The 20135-nt window shown below is 34.3% G+C and overlaps 1 protein-coding gene across 8 annotated transcripts in view; it reads right to left on the reverse strand.

Annotated features, from left to right (window-relative positions):
* DMD (dystrophin) overlaps positions 1 to 20135 on the reverse strand; it is a 2091067-nt gene that overhangs the window by 1175380 nt on the left and 895552 nt on the right. For all 8 annotated transcript variants that reach the window (XM_055376532.2, XM_055376533.2, XM_055376528.2 and 5 more), the window contains one exon: positions 13400 to 13594. In XM_055376532.2, coding sequence (XP_055232507.1) covers positions 13400 to 13594 — 195 coding nt within the window. The remainder of the gene's footprint in view (positions 1 to 13399; positions 13595 to 20135) is intronic.

Consider the following 20135-nt stretch of genomic DNA (forward strand, 5'->3'; position numbering starts at 1 on the left):
AACATTAATTGGCTAATTTGTCTTCTGTTTAAAAGTTTTTCCTCAGTAATAAAATTTTACATCAGAAGTTGTGAGTGTTCTCTCAGTCAAAAATTTCAATTAGAAAAAAGTCTTCAAATGAAATAAAATTTCAAATGTATAAAAGCATAAGTTAAAATATAAGATAATATGAAATTGTTGTTTCAGTGCATTTTCCCCTGAAAATAACTTCAGTATTTCAATGATATTCTGGTTTGAAATATGTTGAACTTTATTTTTTAAAAGAAGTGATAAAATTGCTTTCTAATGATTTCTCAGTTTTCATTTCTCTGAAGGACTAACATTAGCAGACAGCTGGAAGCACTTATAATTCACATTTTTAACCATATTTATTTCCTGAAGGAAATTCCTATTCATTCATTTAGTAATAGCTTCCCCATTTCATCTTTCCCTCCTTGGCAGGATTCAGTACAGTTAGGCACAGTTTTCATCATACAGCCCTAGCCACACTAGTTTTAACTAGTAATACTATCTTCTAGGTTTCTCTTTCTGTGTCTGACAGCTACATCTCTGTATTCATTCATTAACTCAAGAAATATTTGTTGAAAACCTACCATGAGACAGTCATTATTTATTTATTTATTTATTTATTTATTTATTTATTTTGGAGACAGAGTCTCACTCTGTCACCCAGGCTTGAGTGCAGTGGCGCAATCTCTGTTCACTGCAACCTCCGCCTCCCAGGTTCAAGCAATTCTCCTGCCTCAGCCTCCCGAGTAGCTGGGATTACAGGCGCCCGCCACCATGCCCGGCTAATTTTTTGTATTTTTAGTAGAGATCGGGTTCCACTACGTTGGCCAGGCTGGTATTGAACTCCTGACCCTGTGGTCACCCGCCTTGGCCTCCCAAAGTGCTGGGATTACAGGCGTGAGCCACCGCGCCCAGCCTGAGACAGTCATATTTTATATCTTGGGTATACAGTAGTGATCCAGAAAGCAAAAGTCCCGCTCTCTGGAATCTCACCTTCTACAGGAGAATAAAGTAAACAGAGAAATGACTAAACTATATACTCAGTTAGATAGTGGTTAAGTGCTGAGGAGCAAAACTAAAGCAGGGAAGGAAGAAATGAAGGATAAAGTGGGGGTCAGAATTTCAGGTAAGAGGGGTCAGGGAAGACCTTACCAAGAAGGCAGTTTTTAAGTAAAGATCTGAAGGAAATGCAGAAATTAACCATTTAAAGAAAAATCATGAGAATAATATTCCAGTCAGGTAAAGCAAGTATAAGGGCCCTGACACTGGAATGTGCCTGGAGGAGTGGCCAAGGAACATGGAGGAAGTGATTATGGCTGGAGTGTATGAGCTAGCGACTACCAGAGAAATATCAGAGAATGGGGTGGGTAACCCATGAAGGTACTTATGAACATAAGGACTTCCCTGTTTACTTTGAGGGGGATGGGGAGCATTGGGGGTTTTGAACAGAAGCGGAAGGGGGGGTATAATCTGACTTTCCATTTAAATAGGTATCTCTGGCTAGTATGCTGACAGTAGAGTCTACATGGGAGAAGGCAATGAAGGGGAAACTTGTTAAGAGACAATTGCAATCATCCATGCTGGAGATGATGGTGCTTTGGATCAGAGTGGAGGCAGGGTTGAATTCCGGATACATTGTAAAGGCAGAATCCTTAGGATTTGGTGGCCAATTACATGTGTGTTGGTAGAGAAAGGACTTAAGGATAACATGAAGAATTTTGGCACAGACAAGTGGAATAATGGAGTTGCCATTAACTATAATGTAGAACATTGGAGGAGGATAAGGTTAGGGTATAAGATTTTGACATGCTAAATTTAAGATGTTTATTATACTTCTAAGTGAATATATAAAAGGCATATATATGTCATGATTCAGGAGAGAAATCTTGACTAGAGATATAAATTTGAGAGTCACTAGGGGTAATTTTTCATCTCTTCCAAACTTGCTCAGAAAATGCTGGTGTTTTGCTATATTCCCTTTCCAGACCTCTTTTCTTCCAAACCCAAACCTGTAGACAACCTTAGCCATTTCTATCACTTAAATAAAACTTTGACACAAAGGAATTTTATTTAGGGGAGGTGGGAAAGGGAATAAGAAAAATGTCAAGTTGGGAGCATAGATTCACTGCTGCTGGGGCCCAACAGAGAAGGCACCCAGCAGGAGGAGGGAGTTAGCCCTTAGATGGTTGATTCTGCTTAAGGCTACATCAAGGTGTTTTGGGGATAACAGAAATAGAAGAAGCTAGAAGAAAGTACAGGGAAAAAATTTAAGTCTACAGGTTGGTAGACAGTCAGAGACTCTTGGTTCTGTTGCCATGGTGGGATTATATACACCTTCCAGAAAACCTTTCCTCAACCAATCAGAGTATTTATTTAACTAGATAGAAATATGTATCTGGAAATCCAGTCCACATTTTGCACTAACACAGGAAAATGGGTGATCTAGGATGTTGGGCATCTCCTGAGTGAACTTTAATAATGAGAGTCCTGGTACAGCTACTGAATCAAGGGTATGGTTTCTAAATTGGTCCAGCTATGCTGAACACAAGTATCTCCTTACTTATTGTTTTATCTCTTTATTTTTTCTTGTGTCCAATTTATCCTGCCATTTTAAGGATTATCCCTGACCAAAATCCATCCATGATGACATATAGCTTTTTGGACACTTTCAAGCCCATCTTTTAGCCCATCTTTTTTCCAGGAAAAAAAAAGAAAAAACTGGATTCACAGTTTTTATCTAACTTGATTTCCTAGTGCTTTGCCAGCAGAGACACTTGAAAGGATAATCAAAGTGAATAACAAAGTGAAGGATTAATCTCTTTGTTATTCTTCAGACACATCCTTCTGGTACAATTTTTTTTTTACCCTTACTGACTTTGTATCTTTAACTTTGAAAACATTTTCTGCATCAAGAAACTGTATAGTGTAGTGCTTAAGAGCAGAAACTCTGGAGCTTGAACATCCAGAGTGGGACTCCAACTATGATATTTAAAAATGATCTCACCTGAGCAAGTCACTTAACTGCTCAGGACCTCCGTTTCTCTATCTGAGTATGGGTATAATAATACAGCCTTCCTCGTAGGGCTGTTATGATGAGCATACAAGTTACTCTAAGTGTTTAGAATGTGTCCTGGCACAAAAATAATAACTGTTAGCTATTACATTCAAGATTAGTCCAGATTCCAGTTATATTCACACCTCAAGCTAAGGATTCCTCCTCTATAAAATTCTTCCTAGTTTCTGCTTTTTGTGCTGCTTTCTTCTTTTCATGATTTCAGTTACACTCATGTCTTATATATTTTTGCTTGGATGATGTCCTTAATGTCTTTATTACTCTCTAACTTGTTTGTATAACTATAATATGTATATTCAATAATGTTATCAACTACCAGAGTACAAGGATTATTCCTTAATATTTCTTTCTTATCTTTTAGAATGTTAAGCATAGCACCTGTGGCATTAATAAATATCTGTTGACTTGAAGTAAAAAGTTGAGTTGAACTTGCTTATGAAAATCCAATTTGAATTCAATCATCGAACCTCTAAGATTTGTTACTCTGTTCAACCATTGTAGATAGGTATTCAGGTATGGTCAGACGTGAGCTATTCAGGTAATTCCTTGTTTATTCTACTTTACTTTTACAGGACATTAGCTGTTGAACAGTGGAATAGAAGTCCACATGCATTTCCTGGCTGAATTTCCTTATGGTTTCCTCACAGCACATTAGATATCTAACAAAAAAGTCCTTTACTCAGAATTACGTCTGCCCATTTCTCCAGATGCCACAGAGCATCAACAAGAACAAAAAGAACAACAAAAAAACCCTGCACTTTACTGATCCAAGTGTTTCTCAGATAAAATGATTGTAGTCCATCAGCACTAAGTAAATTGAAAACAATTTTACCAGTCCTTTTATGATACGTACGTTTTGTGTTAAGTTGTACACATTGCCTAAATCATTTTACAGAAAATCCAAATAGAAAAATTGACTCACACGCAAGGAAAAGGGGGTTGTATAGAAGTAAGTACTTTTCTCTTAGTTCAAAATATATGGCATTCTATGATCCCAAATTTCTTAGAGTCAGGATATGCTTTAGTGTTGTATGACTCAGCAGAGGAGGGCCAGGTAGGTTTCATGGAGGAAAAATTCCAAAGCAATACAACAATCCAAGAAAACCTCAAAAAGTGATGATCACCAATGAATGGAATATGCTTTTTTAAAATTCATGTTATACTTTTTAATTCTATTTAAATATGCAATCATGAGCATCTTATCATTTTGATAAATGAAAATTTAGTATAAATGATTAAGCAACTTCATAGGTAGCTACCATACATGATAAAATATAATCAAACCTGCAAAAATTAATATCGATGACAGTAAACTATTTTGGTAAAACAGAAAACATATTTGGTAATATTATGCCCGTTTGATATATAACTAATACTTCTGATGTTGGGGAAATGTGCTTTCCATCATATTGTTTTACACAGGGGACAGAAAAGCAAAATCGCTCTTTCATACAATTGTTCTGTACCCAAATGCATACATCTAAAAAAAAAAAAAAAGAAAGAAAAGAAATAAACAAAAGGCATGATATGGGAGCAGGAAGCTAACACTCTACTCAATGTTTAGCTTTTTGGAAGCTCCATAGATCTCCTTACTGATAACACTCTTTAATTTTTGCCTGTGGTTTGGCAAATTAAATTTGGGAATTGGTGTCTGTTAATCATACGTGATTTACAACAGAAAGTTCTTGTTTTTTTTCCCTCAGGATGTTTAATGATATATATTAATATTCAGAAATAAGCAGACTTGGGTACAAGTCATTGTATTAAACTATAAGATATTGCCAATATTTAAACCTTTTGAAAGACTTGACAATTCATAAGGTTCAATGGAATAGCATTATAATTTTAATATGTTCATGGTTACAAATTTAACCAGGAGAAAATAAATACAAACTAACTTTTTTAAATGGCAAAGGAAACACAACAAAAAATAAACAACAAAAGCAAATTTCAACACTCCAAAGCAAAAAAGAGAAAAAAACACTACTGATTAAATCATTCTTTGCTTAGAGTTTCAATATTTTTCAATAATTTTTGTCATGGTTCTGAACTCACAATTAGAACAATGGGTTTTAAGTTACTGAAATAGAAATGGAAAAAATAAATCAACACATTTCATAAAGAAACTAAAGCCCAAAATAAAACAACAATTAAAACCAAGCTAGAAAACAGCATCCTCTTCTTGCTAAAGTTATGGTACACAGAATCTTGGAATAATTTAGAGTTGCATTTCTGCATCTCAAGATAAATATACAATAAAGTGAGTTATTTGTTTTATACCTTAAATAAATAGAAGAATAAAAAAATTACTCCTGAATAAGTAACAACTAGCCTTGGAAATACACATGGCCCCCGTCTTATAATGTTTCTACTTAGTGATTTTTCAACTTTAAGGTGGTGAGAAAGTGATATACATTCATTCGAAACCATACTTCAGTATAGTATTCAATAAATTGAATGAGATATTCAAACACTTTACTATAAAATAGGTCTTGTGTTCTATGACTTTGCGCAACTGTAGGTTAACATAGGTGTTCAGAGCATGTTTAAGGTAAGCTAAGCTAAACCATGATATTTGGTGGGTTAAGTGTATTGAATGCATTTCCGCATACAAAATTCTCAACTTACAATGGGTTTATCTGGATATAACCCCATCATAAGTCAAGGAACATCTGTACAATAAAAGAATATGATCAAAAGTTTGTAAGATCCTCTAAGGAAGATTTTGTCAAAAGCAAACGTGTTTTAACTTGTATGTATTCTCTTAAAGTTTTTTTAGCTTTAGAATATTTGCCAAATCTGGAAATAACTTTATGTATATTTTATGTGGTTAACATTTTATTTACCAGTTTTTTAATACATAAATATGCAATTTTATAATGTTTAACACATTCTTAAAGGTAATTTGTTTTTAGGATACTTTACATGGAAATTTATAACTTTCTTAGAATTTGGGATGTTTGATGAAGCAATATGCATTTTACAAATCTTGAAATTAATATAATTATACATTTTAACAGGAATTTTCCTACATAGTCGTACATGATTTCACTGTATCTTCACAACAGTACAGTTGAGTAGGCAGGGGCAGTTATTATCACTGATTTAATTTCAACGTTAAAAAACAGGCCTAAATATTTTATGTTACTTGCCCAAGGGTACAACTATCAACAATCAGGTTAAAACTTTCCAAGCTTTTTAGGTTCCAATACAGTACTTTCCTAAACTCTCTACTCTACTGCTTATCATAACCACATCATGAAAGCTCACTGATGTGGAAAAATGTTAGTAATGTTTTAATTATATGTGGGTTCCCTGTCACACATTTTCATAAATGATTGTTTTAGATTCAGTATATACAAACCTAGAACAATTTCTTCATGCTTATATGCATATAGATTTGTTGAATGCACATGTCTAGATGATTTAACTCAGTGAGTTAGGATACAGTATAAAAAGAAGTAAATTTGGTTTTCTCTTTTAGTACCAGCACTTATTAACGTTGCCCTGTCTTCTTCTATCTCAGAGTCCACACCTACATGTATCCGACCATCACTCACTAATTCAACAGATGTACATTCAGTACCTTTAAGTGCTAGGTGCTGTTCTAGGAGTTCTAGATACAGTGGTGGAGGAAAAAAACAACAAACAAGATACTAATTTTTCTTCCTGGTGGTTGTGTGTATGTATCACCTTCTTGAAAAATGTAGCACGGCACTTAAATGGGTTATACATATACTTAAATGCATGTATAGTGTTTATAGACTTATAAAACCCTAGGCACTATTGTCATCATATTTTGGGAAGGTGAAAATAATAGCTTTAAGCAGAAATGCCTTGAGACACTTTGTAACTTGGTTAACAGAGGAGCACATAACTTTCATTTCTAAGAAAAAAGGATTAGAAAAACCCAATACTAGCTGTTGTGACAGCAGCCGTTGGGAAGTAGATCTATCTTAAAATTGAAAAAGAGAAATAAGAGAACCGAAGACTCAAACTCCAGTTCATTTTCACTCTCTGGAATTTGTCTTTATCTGACAGATAAAGGCAACACCCTATAAAAATCTAATTCTTACACTCTTTACATCCCATCCAGCTACCAGGCACTACATTAATGACATATCGAATTGGGAACTGTGTTCAATCAAAAGGCATTAAAGTACTTATTAACTAGGTTTTACGGAGCTTCCAAAAAAAGTTAAAAAGTTATTTTTGGTGGCTCAATGGTAAGTTGACCTTTTAATTTTTTCTTCATGGTTTATTGTCCCCATGTGAGAAAACACTTTCTAAACACAGCTACGTATTTGGACCAAAATATTCTTCATAGGATGATGCATTGTCTTTGCATAAATAACGAATCAGTAATTATATATCACACATAAAAAATGACATTATAATTGGTCTAAGCACAGCTTCAACCATTTGTGAATAAAAAGAAAACCTCCCCACAACTTAATTGCAACTTCAAAATTTCTACCAGCCTCATGATTTGTAAGTTTTAATATGGAAGTTTCTGATTTCTACAGTTTACACGATGGGGATTATGAAAATAGTGCTGCTGGGAGAATGGAAGGAGTAGGAGTGCGTTCTTAAAGTACATTTTAGCAGAGTTGGGAGTAAATTGCAGCATAATAGTCAAGGTAGGACAACTGCTAGGCTTGATAAAATAATGGCTGGGAATAAAGAATGGATAATTTCCTACAAAAGAGAGATTTGTATAAAATATAAAAGAAAACTGTACCAAAGCACATATAAATATGAGCTGGGCATGACTGAAAGGCAGTAAATATCTATAATCTCTTCTCTATAATACAAATCTTTTCATATAATAAAAATGAAAAATAATGTACTACAGAAATAATTTAAGCATGATTTAAACTACACTTAATGATTAATATTTGAAAATACACACATTTATATATAGCAAATCAATCAAATAAATCCCAAGTCATATAAGCTGTTGAAGAAACAAATTATATTTATAACCAAATAAATGTGTTGAAAAACTCAATTTTTCTAAGAGAAACCACTCATCACATTATTGCAAATGTTTATGTATAGTTCAAAAGATCAGTTTCTACAAAGTCACAATATATTAATAAAAATCATCTTTTTCATGCATTAAACTGTTAGAACTATTAAACTATTAGAACATTCAAGTAGAATTCAAAAAGCATTTACAAATTTTGCTTTGAAATTTTATGTGATCCATGATTAGAGTAATTGAAATATTCTTTTATTCCAATATTATTAAATACCCCTGTATTACAATATGCATATAAACAATCTAATATGCCCCGTATTACAATATGCATATAAACAATCGTTCTTTTATTTTCCTTCAGATATTTTGTTTGGATTTCTACATATGGTGCCTCTTGCTATTATCTAATTCTCCTAATACCAGAATAGAAAAGCAGTCACTTTGCTCATGGCATAATTTTGCCTTCATTTAACTAATTGGGATTATTAAATTTGTGCTTAAGAGCTATGAAACAGATTCCAGAGGAGAAAGATCTTAACCAGTGTACGAAAAATCTCTGTTGCCAGTACTTTTGTCCCTACTTCAAGGCAAGACTGAAGAATCGAAGACTAAAACATGAGAAGGAATCATACATCTCTCAAGGGATCTTCTGCTAAGTTTTATGACACCAAAATTCTAACTCAGCCCCAAGTCGGCTGAGAATGGGTTTTCATAGACACATGCTTAAGTTTCTGTATGACCAGAGAAATAAATCTGCTATCTCTAATTTCAAAATATTTCCAGAATCTGACATTCTCTCACTACCGACCAAGTCCAAGCCACCAGCATCTTTTTTTCAACTCTTGTTGATTCTATTATTGGTCCCCTACAGTTCTATTCTCAACCCAGAAGCCAGTGTGATCCTTTTAAAACATGATTGAGATCATGCCACTCAACTGCTCAGAAACTTACAATTGCTCTCATCTCATTTAGAATCTTATTTAAAATGGCCCCAAAGGCCCTCCACAATCTGGACACTCACAACTCCCATATCCTCATCTCTTTCTACCCTTCCACTGGCTTGTTTTGCTTCAGCCACTTTGGCCTTCTTGTTGGTGCTTGATTAAGATAAGCTCAGTCCCACATTTGGGCCTCTACTCTATTTCCTCTACTCAGACTCCACGGCTGACTCCCTTACCTTCTTCCAATCTTTGCTCAAAGGTCATTTCTACCCTATTTGAAATTGCAATCCCGCCACTTTCAATTATACCTACATCTACCCCTGTAGTGGTCCTATATCCCCTTAACAGATTCTGGGTTTTTTTTCCCCAAAATACGTATCACCTAGCAATACACAATATTTACTTATCATTTTTCTTTGTTTGCTTGCTTCTATTCTGTCTCCCAATGTTATAATAAAAGCTGTATGAGGGCAAAGATTCGTTAGTCTTTTTCACTGTTTTATAAGCACTTAGAATAGTGTGTGGTACATACTAAGAGCTTAATAACTATTTTTGGAATATACGAATCCACATTCCTTAGGTTTACTTGTCCTAACAATTTTTTATTTCTCAAGAGCAATGCAAAAAACCTGAACTCAAGAGGACTTGAACGACTTTGCTTCACACTATCTTTGGCTTATAAACTCACTACCAGCTTTCCCTTGTGGTCTCGAACTTGAACAAGGGTTGTCTCTATTTCTTGATCCTATTTAAAATCTACATTAGGACCACCCTGTCTCCTACCTGTGAGTTTTCTTCATATGGCCACGTTTTTCATCACCCTCTTCGTTACCCGAAGTATAGCACATTTTATTCATTCCAAACAAGGCATCTGTACTATAATTGGTTTTGATGAGACAATTGAAATGATGTGTGCCTGATATTTTTTCTTTCCTTCCATTTATTTCCTCCTTGTTTCTCCCTTATTTTATTTCTTTTCTTCAATTCTCCCTCCCTCCTTCCCTCACTCTCTTTCTTCCTTACTTCCTCCCTTCCTTCCCCCTCCTTTCAGTGATTTGAAACTCCAGTGCAATGTGGAATATTGAAGGGATGTGGGCAGATATCCTTGTCTTGTTCATGTTCCTCAGGTGAAAACATTCTGCTCTACCATAAAGAATACTATTAGCTGTAAATTGATTCTCATTATTGCAAAAGGTAAAGCATAGTTGTCATTCTTATTATAAGCTATGTTCTTATTTTTGTCCTAAAAATTCACATTTATTGATACCAAGACCTAATTGAACAGCTAAGGATTCCCTGAATGAGGGAGCAGCAGAATCACTTGAAGAATTCCACTCCAAAGGCATGAACTATTTCTAAGAATTTCTCTACGTAAATGCTAATTACACAGTAAATATGTCATAATTTATTTCAAAAATGTCCTAGATAGAGTTCCCCTATAAGCAGATTCGAAGACAAGGGATGTATTTGGGAATGATCCAAGGAGGTGCTAGTAAAGTGTGTGTAAGGTAGGACAGGGAGCAAGTAAAAAGTATCCTATGAGGCAGGTTTTTACTGTGTGAGATGGGGTCTTAATCCTGAAACAGAATTTTGGGTCAGAGCATAAATCATGCTTCAGAGCAACCCTAACTGAAGAATGAGTGAGTAGTGGTATTTATCCACCAAAAGTTATTTGTTATTGGTTGAGGTTTGCTGGGGAACACGGGGGATGCAGAGCTTTAACTACCTGACACTCATGAGCTTTGATTACTAGAGAGAGCCCTAAGGCAAACAGTCAGAGACACTTGGATCTGGCAGCTGCCAGTCAGAGTACAAGGCATGCTGAGTCAGGAAATGATATGGGTGACATCCCAAGAGTGTTTCATCCTCCAATACAACTGATGCTTTCAGTAAAATTAGGCATATGGACACATGATGATAAATCCTTTCAGTTAAGTCTTTTAAGTGGATCATTTCTGCTTTTAGGATAAGCTTTCAAATATTTAACTCTCTCAAGAGAAAACCTTTTGGTAACTTAAAACTTATGATGCTAAGAAATTCTATGTTCATGCTTTCATATGAGATACTTTAAGGCAGGATTTGACAGTTTAACAGAGTAATTATATTTTGGAAAATTTTATCGTGAAAATGATTTTTTCTTAAAAATAAAATGCAAGTTAATATTGCTCTGAACTTCCAAAAAATTGCAATTCTTCTAAAATTATGTACTCTTGTCTGTTATGAGTATTATTAACTTTGTACATATAAGCAATCACAATCAATTAACTGTTAATATTGGCTCTGAAATAAGCAAGAAAATATTACTTATGTGTATGTTTCTCATTCTTCTCTAGCTCTGCCTTAGCTAGTGTTTTTGCTATTAAATGCAGATTTCCATATATATATATGTGTATATATATACATATTTATATATATATGTTTGTGTTTATCTGCATAGTCTCTGTCAACATGATTAGGTAGCTTTCCAATTCAATACATCTATTGAAACCATACGTGCTATTTTAGTTGTACTTTGTTTAGAAAGTAATTCTTTTAACATATTACGTATTATTTGTGTTGGACTGCACTTTCAAAAAATATGTTAAAGCACAGCAATACTTACTATAGTTCTGTAATTTGATTCATGCATATCTGTCAGGAATAAAATCAACCACAATTTCAAACCTTCCCAACCAGCAGCTATACAATTTATGCACTGCTTTTCTATTTTTACTACTGGATAATGACAATGATGAATGCCTTTAACAGGAAATACATATTCATTGAAAAGACTGAGCTCAAAACTATCCCCCTTCAAAAAAGTCAATGAAGATAGGAAGCCCATTCACCTGCTGGACATTTGTTGGGAGAGAGAAGGAATCATGCCCACAACTGTATCTTATGGGGATTCAACCATTTAGCTAAATTAAACCTACAATAATACCATATTATAAACTGCAGTAATCAATACTATTACGATTGATGTCAGCTATAATAATATTAAATAGATCAGGATGAACAAATGATTCACTGTGAGTGTAGCCAAGGGTCTAACATTCTGAGTATGCCAGGCTAAGAGGTATGGAGACAGAGTTATTCAATGGGCAACTTAATAAGATCAGGGTCACTACTCTCCTGAACCAAATGTCCACGAACCTGGGAAGGAATGAATATTAGCTCATTAGCAATAATTTACTTATTAAATGACAATGATGCACTTACAAACTATGCTGCCATGAGAACTTAGTTAATAGAAATAATGACAGGAATTCTGGCATGTCAGCTTTATTTCATCAACTGATTAGGTTTTCTTTCTTCATTGTACCAATAAGTGATTTGACTTTTACTTCAAAGAGAATAAGAAACAGTGCCATACTGACATGGATGGAATAGTTCCAGAGATCTGTGAAGCTCTTATTTTACTGTGTAATTTTATAGCTTATTTGATATAATGTTAAGATATTAACGTCAAGTCACTGAAGATACTGCAACACCAATTTCCAAAACAAACAAATAGCTTTATCCATTTGTGTATTCATACAGGCAAATGTGTGATATAGAATGAGCTTCCAGGAAACCATTTGAGTATAAAATACTTTAGCTAATATGTGCTGCTGATAGCAAACCCATCTTTTGCCTATAATCGCATATTGTTTGCATTTGAAAATACCAAGCTCTAGGTATACTATAATATTTCATTTTGAGTGTAAAATGTACGATCATGAAAATTATGTGGAGACACATTATTATGTACATTTTCTTGATCCTACATTCATTTATCTTCAGACACTGCCTTCTAAAATTCATAGCCTATTTCCTTATCATGATTTGCCTTACTTCAGAATTTAGTAACTTGCTGTTGGTGGTTTGAAAACAGTTGGATTTTGTTGGTAGCCTTTAACTGGCAGTTATAAAGAAAATATTTTATTGATTTCTATTCAATTTTATTCCATATGTTATAGCATAGGTATTGACATTAATTTGAAATTGAATATGTATACATAAAAAATATGAAACAAAAACAATATACATTACATATAAATGAAAAATCTAATTTCCCTTTTTGGAAAATGAAACAGAAGTCATCCATTAACTAGGAATAAACTGTTCTTCCATCAAAGTTTATTTTCTGGTGGTTCCTTTCTGCCCCTACTGCATGTAAAAATGATCATTTTTGTGCATTTCTTCATTTTAGGATGTCTCTCAAAGCTAAATATTGTAAAATACATCTTCTAACTTATGTCTTTCTACCCTAGATTTCTGAAGCTAACCACACTATCAAGTATTTTTAAGAATTCCATGTGTAAGTCAAAATGCCATCATGATGCATACAATTTAAGTCAATTGTTCTGGTACTATGAATGATCAGTATGATCACCTTGTAAAATATGAATGAAAGTGCTTTGGTTTTACCTTCAGAGACTCCTCTTGCTTAAAGAGATCTTCAAAGTCCTTAGCACAGAGGTCAGGAGCATTGAGAAGTTGTTCCACTTCTGATAGGGCTTGTGAGACATGAGTGATTTCAGTCAAATAAGTAGAAGGCACATAAGAAATTTCCAAAGGCATGTCTTCAGTCATCACCATCATCGTTTCTTCACGGACAGTGTGCTGGTATAGATATACAAAAGAACAATTTTTTTTAGCTTCCTACCAGTGAAACCTCCTCCATTAAGTTTATATAGGTCTCATTCTACAGCTGACAAGTGAATCTACAAACTGGGCTGAAAATGGATTCAAAACCTCATGATAGTAAGTCTAGTAAAAAAGGTGATTTATTAATTATATACCTACTTTTTCCAAAAAGTGTTAAAAGCATTTCATAATAAGTGACACACACATATTAGCACCATAAATATAAGACAAAAGACCATGAGGTCATAAGGAGAGTAGTTTTATCCTAAGAAAAAGATGATTTTTGCAACCGGCATTTAAATTTCTAATTCTAATTTGCAACTGGCATTTAAAATTCTAATTTTCCTGGAAATCTAGATATGGGATTGGGTGAGGGGGACTCATATCTGTTTTATTCCTAACACAGGCAACTTTCCTATATCTATAGGAAAGTTCATTCAGATTCAACAGATATGAAGTAGTTAGGCTGGTATGTAACTTTGTATTAAGCCCTCTTCTCCTCCAAATTCTAGATATTAGCTCCTGTTTTTGTTGCTAGTCTCTTGCTAAGTTAAGCTGCTAATTAAGCTGCTATATGAGCAGAACTGACTGTGGAATTTATATTTTAAAAATAACTCCAGAATGTCCTGATATATAAGGGAGCACTAGCCTCTTCTCTTGCACCTACACTTTTCTGACTGGGATCCAAGTGCTAGACATGATGAGAATTTCCAGCTCCAGACTCCTTTTGGAGCTTCCCAGTAATACCTCTTTCCCTATTCTTTATAAGAGCAAAAAATAAATACTACTTGGCACGCAAATTCAGAAAGATGGGTGACCTGTGCTCTCTTCTGTCTACACTATAGGCAGCAAAATTCTTGTAATTGAAATTATTCTCCCAGTAACTTTGTCTAGAATTGATCAACTGCCACCTGCCTGTTGATGAGGTCACCTGAGGGTTTCAGTGGTAGGGTCTCTGGGGAAGTACAAACGATAAGCATGCTAACGTAGCCATTTATTACTGCACAGCCTTTTATGACAACACCATACTTATTTTTGAAGTAATGTAATAAATTGGACTTTGGGGATACTAGACTGAACCCCACACAAAGAGGAGTAAAATTTACAAGCTGGTCACTTTATGTTTTGTTTTTAATTTCTCTGACCTAGGATTTTCATACTCAATTCTTACATGATATAAAAAATGAAATAATTCTAATTTAGATATCTCGTCTACTTGTGATATAGCAAATTTACAGAATTGCACAAATTAGCTATTAAATAATTATACCTTTTACAACATTTGTTTTATTGTGTATATCTGGACCAAATCCATGGCACACATTCCTTCATGTTCAATGGAATAATGTACATATATTTCTCATTTACATTTAAAAGGATATTAGAAACTTGAGCCAGAGTTTGATAAATAAAACTCAGAATTTAACAGATTTCTTAAGAAATTCTTAATTTCACTATTTCATCATAAGCATTTAACACATTTAAAAGAAAAATAACTCAGCAGGCTATTTGAATGTGAAATTTTCACTGACACATTAAACAGTAGAATCAACAGCACAAGTAACACAAGCTTGTGTTTTGCATGCATTACATTGGTTGGTGACCATTATGTTGTTCTTAATAAAATTTACAAGTTAATAAGCTCGTCTTTCTTATTCGCGTTAGTTGCTATAACCCCTGCAGTAAAGACAGCTTCACATCATCTAAAGCAAGCGTATTTCTTATAATACTTATTTAATGGTGCAATTATATCTGCCTTTAATGATACATTTTAAACCTGTAAGTTTTTGGAAAACAAAGGTTTTTGTTATCAGGAACAGAGTAAGTAGAAGACAAGTTGTAGTTTTTCATTTATTTATTTACTTGTTTTGTTGTTTAATCAAGGGAGTTGTTTCAGAATTGGACATATCTTGAAAATATTTAGAAAAAAATCTGGGTGGCCTTAAAAAAAGCAGTGGGAATTCAAAAAACTTTTGATGCATGTCCTCATCACTTTTTCTTAGAAGAAAAATAATTCTAAGATCTTTATATCTATTTTCTGATTCTTCTTTGATATGTAGTTTTCTCAGTCTTCATTACTTTCATTTGAGATGCTCTCAGATATCTTAAATTCATATTGGTGCTTAATAAATATAGTAATTGTGGATTATAGCCAGCAAGAAACTTAGCTGTATGGTCAAATATAATGAAGAAAAAGACACTCAAAATATACTCACTTTTGTCTGCTAACTTGTATTTAACTTCCTTAAATGAAATTTCAAACCCAAATTTTGACTATTTTGGCATTTGCATAAAGGAACGTTAAATAAAAATGAGATTTGCCAATGAATCCAGGAGCTGGTTTTTTGAAAAGATGAACAAAATAGATAGACCACTACCCAGACTAATAAAGAAGAAAAGAGAAAAGAATCAAAGAGGCACAATAAAAAATGATAAAGGGGATATCACCACCGATCCCACAGAAATACAAACTACCATCAGAGAATACTATAAACACCTCTACGCAAATAAACTAGAAAATCTAGAAGAAATGGATAAATTCCTGGACACATACACCCTCCCAAGACTAAACCAGGAAGAAGTGGAATCCCTGAATAGACCAATAACAAGTTCTGAAATTGAGGCAGTAAAAAAAAAAAAAAAAAAAGCCCAGGACCAGATAGATTCACAGCTGAATTCTACCAGAGATACAAAGAGGATCTGGTACCATTCCTTCTAAAACTATTCCAAGCAATACAAAAGAAAAGAAATTCTTCCCTAACTCTTTTTATGAAGCCAGCAGCATCCTGATACCAAAACCTGGCAAAGACACAACAAAAAAGAAAATCCTCAGTGAAATACTGGCAAACCAAATCCAGTAGCACATTAAAAAGCATATCCACCACAATCAAGTAGGCTTCATCCCTGGGATGCAAAGCTGGTTCAACATACACAAATCAATAAATGTAATCCATCACATAAACAGCACCAATGACCAAAAAAACCACACGATTATCTCAACAGATGCAGAAAAGGTCTTCGATAAATTGAACACCCTTTCATGTTAAAAACACTCAATAAACTAGTTATTGATGGGACAAATCTCAAAATACAAAGAGCTATTTATGACAAACCCACAGCCAGTATCATACTGAATGAGTAAAAGCTAGAAGCATTCCCTTTGAAAACTGGCACAAGACAAGGATGCCCTCTCTCACCACTCCTATTCAACATAGTATTGGAAGTTCTGGCCAGGGCAATCAGGCAAGAGAAAGAAAGAAAGATATTCAAATAGGAAGAGAGGAAGTCAAATTATCTCTGTTTGCAGATGACATGATTGTATATTTAGAAAACCCCATCGTCTCAGCCCAAAAACTCTTTAAGCTGATAAGGAACTTCAGCAAAGTCTCAGGATACAAAATCAACGGGCAAAAATCACAAGCATTCCTATAAACCAATAACAGACAGAGAGCCAAATAATGAGAGAACTCCCATTAAAAACTGCTACAAAGAGAATAAAATACCTAGGAATACAACTTACAAGGGATGTGAAGGGCCTATTCAAGGAGAACTACAAACCACTGCTCAAGGAAATAAGAGCGGACCCAAACAAATGGAAAAACATTCCATGCTTATGGAAAGGAAGAATCAATATCATGAAAATGGCCATAGCGCCCAAAGTAATTTATAGATTCAATGCTATCCCATCAAGCTACCATTGACTTTCTTCACAGAATTAGAACAAACTACTTTACATTTCATATGGAACCAAAAAAGGGCCCATATAGCCAAGACAATCCTAAGCAAGGATAACAAAGCTGGAGGCATCACGATACCTGACTTCAAACTATACTATAATGCTACAGTAACCAAAACAGATTATACTGATAGCAAAACAGATATATAGACCAACGGAACAGAACAGAGGCCTCAGAAATAACACCACACATCTAGAACCATCTGATCTTTGACAAACCTGACAAAAACAAGCAATGTGGAAAAGATTCCCTATTTAATAAATGGTGTTGGGAAAACTGGCTAGCCATATGCAGAAAACGGAAACTGGACCCCTTTCTTACACCTTATACAACATTAACTCATGATGGATTAAAGACTTCAACCTAAGACCTAAAACCATAAAAACCCTAGAAGAAAACCTAGGCAATACCATTCAGGATACAGGCATGGGCAAAGACTTCATGACTAAAACACCAAAAGCAACAGCAACAAAAGCCAAAATTGACAAATGGGATCTAATTAAACTGAAGAGCACAGCAAAAGACACTATCATGAGAGTCAACAGGCAACCTACAGAATGGAAGAAAACTTTTGCAATCTATCCATCTGACAAAGGGCTAATATCCGGAATCTATAAGGAAATTAAACAAATTTACAAGAAAAAAAAGACCCCATCAGAAAGTGGGCAAAGGATATGAACAGACACTTCGCAAAAGAAGACATTTACGCGGCCAACAAACATATGAAAAAAACCTCATCATCACTGGTCATCAGAGAAATGCAAGTCCAAACCACAATGAGATAGCATCTCACACCAGTTAGAATGGCGATCATTAAAAAGTCAGGAAACAACTGATGGTGGAGAAGATGTGGAGAAATAGGAACTCTTTAACACTGTTGGTGGGAGTGTAAATTAATTCTGCCATTGTGGAAGACAGTGTGCCGATTCCTTAAGGATCTAGAACCAGAAATACCATTTGACCCAGCAATCCCATTACTGGATATATACCCAAAGGATTATAAATCATCCTACTATAAAGAAACATGCACACGTATGTTTATTGCAGCACTGTTCACAATAGCAAAGAATTACAACCAACCCGAACGCCCATCGGTGATAGACTGGAAAAAAAATTGACACATATACACCATGGAACACTATGCAGCCATAAAAAAGAATGAGTTCGTGTCCTTTGCAGGAACATGGATGAAACTAGAAACCATCGTTCTCAGCAAACTAATACAGGAACAGAAAACCAAACACTACATGTTCTCACTGATAATGGGAGTTGAACAATGAAAACGTATGGGCGCAGGGAGGGGAACATCACACACTGGGGCCTGTTGGCGGGTGGGGGGCAAGGGGAGGGATAGCATTAGGGGAAATACCTAATGTAGATGACAGGTTGATGGGTGCAGCAAACCACCATGGAACATGTATACCTATGCAACAAACCGGCACACTCTGTACATGTATCCCAGAAATTAAGTATAATTAAAAAAAAAAAGAAAAAGTCATTCAGTGACACTGGATAAAATAAAAATTAGATTCACTTAGAAAATAATAATTCGTGCTCTCAGACCAGAATTCTGTGTCTCAGCAAATAAGATCCAGTATTAATCATAGTCCTAAACCAGGGCTTAAAGAATGTAGGCAGCACACCATACCCTGGCTTCTCATCTGTTAAGCTTCTCTCCACCTGACCCCACGTGTCTGCCATAGATTATTATATACCGATTTGACAAATATTCTTCAGAACATTAAACTAAAAACCATTTTCACCTATCTTTCAATGAAAATCTCTTTTAGAAGAATGTTATGTGGCATCTATTTAAATTGCCAATTTTTCTGGTAACCATCCTTTTACTCTGTGTACAAGAGTTCAATTTTTAAGAAAATTTTAGATACCTAAATAAGTGACAAATAATTGTAATTCTATATCTGGTTCTAGAAATCATTTTTTACAAACTTTTTAATAATGAAGAAGCTTTTATTAACCTGATCGAAATACTCTTAAAAGAAATATTAGCCATTGAACTGCAGGTTGAGAATGCTCTAATAATATGCATATTGTAATTATTTTCAAGAATGTCACAAATAAGCCATAGAGCAACCAATGTCAATACATGGAAATAATCCCTCCATGCTCAGCCATGGCATGAACACATTTTCTAAAACACTTAGAAATATTAAAATTCTTACGGTTGAACATAATCAATAAAAAGGTATAGTTTATTACTTTAGAAAAATCTGAATGAGAAAAATCATTTCTATCCTAAACTACTGATAATTAAGTAATCTTTCAAAAATTTTTCTTTCCATTATAAAGATAAATTAGAATACCTGTAATTTCTAAGATGCTTCTGATTACAATTACCTATGGGCAACAATTCAGCTATATGTTATAAAGTCTAAAAGGTTAATGTTATACTTTAAATATATTTAATGAAGACAGATCTATTGAAAGATTTACTATCTTGATACGTAGTGTCCAGTCATCACAGATAACAGATACTAAGTGGTACAGATCAACTGACTAGAGAAAACTAGGGGTTGATCCTGTGAACTTTCTTGAGAAATAGAAATATTCCAGAATAACTTTTTGACACCACTGGGAAACTGTGAACTCATTTTCTAGAAAATCCCGTGTTATTAAGTTTGAATATTCTCATTTATTATAGCAATCTGATATATACAATAATGTTTAATATATAGACTTTTTTGTAATTTTCATATAAAATAAACTACCAGAAATTGAATCAAAACAGAACCAGATATTTGGAGCTCTAGTTTACCATC

Source organism: Gorilla gorilla, chromosome X, assembly GCF_029281585.2.
Source record: "Gorilla gorilla gorilla isolate KB3781 chromosome X, NHGRI_mGorGor1-v2.1_pri, whole genome shotgun sequence".
Taxonomy (NCBI): Eukaryota; Metazoa; Chordata; class Mammalia; order Primates; family Hominidae; genus Gorilla; species Gorilla gorilla.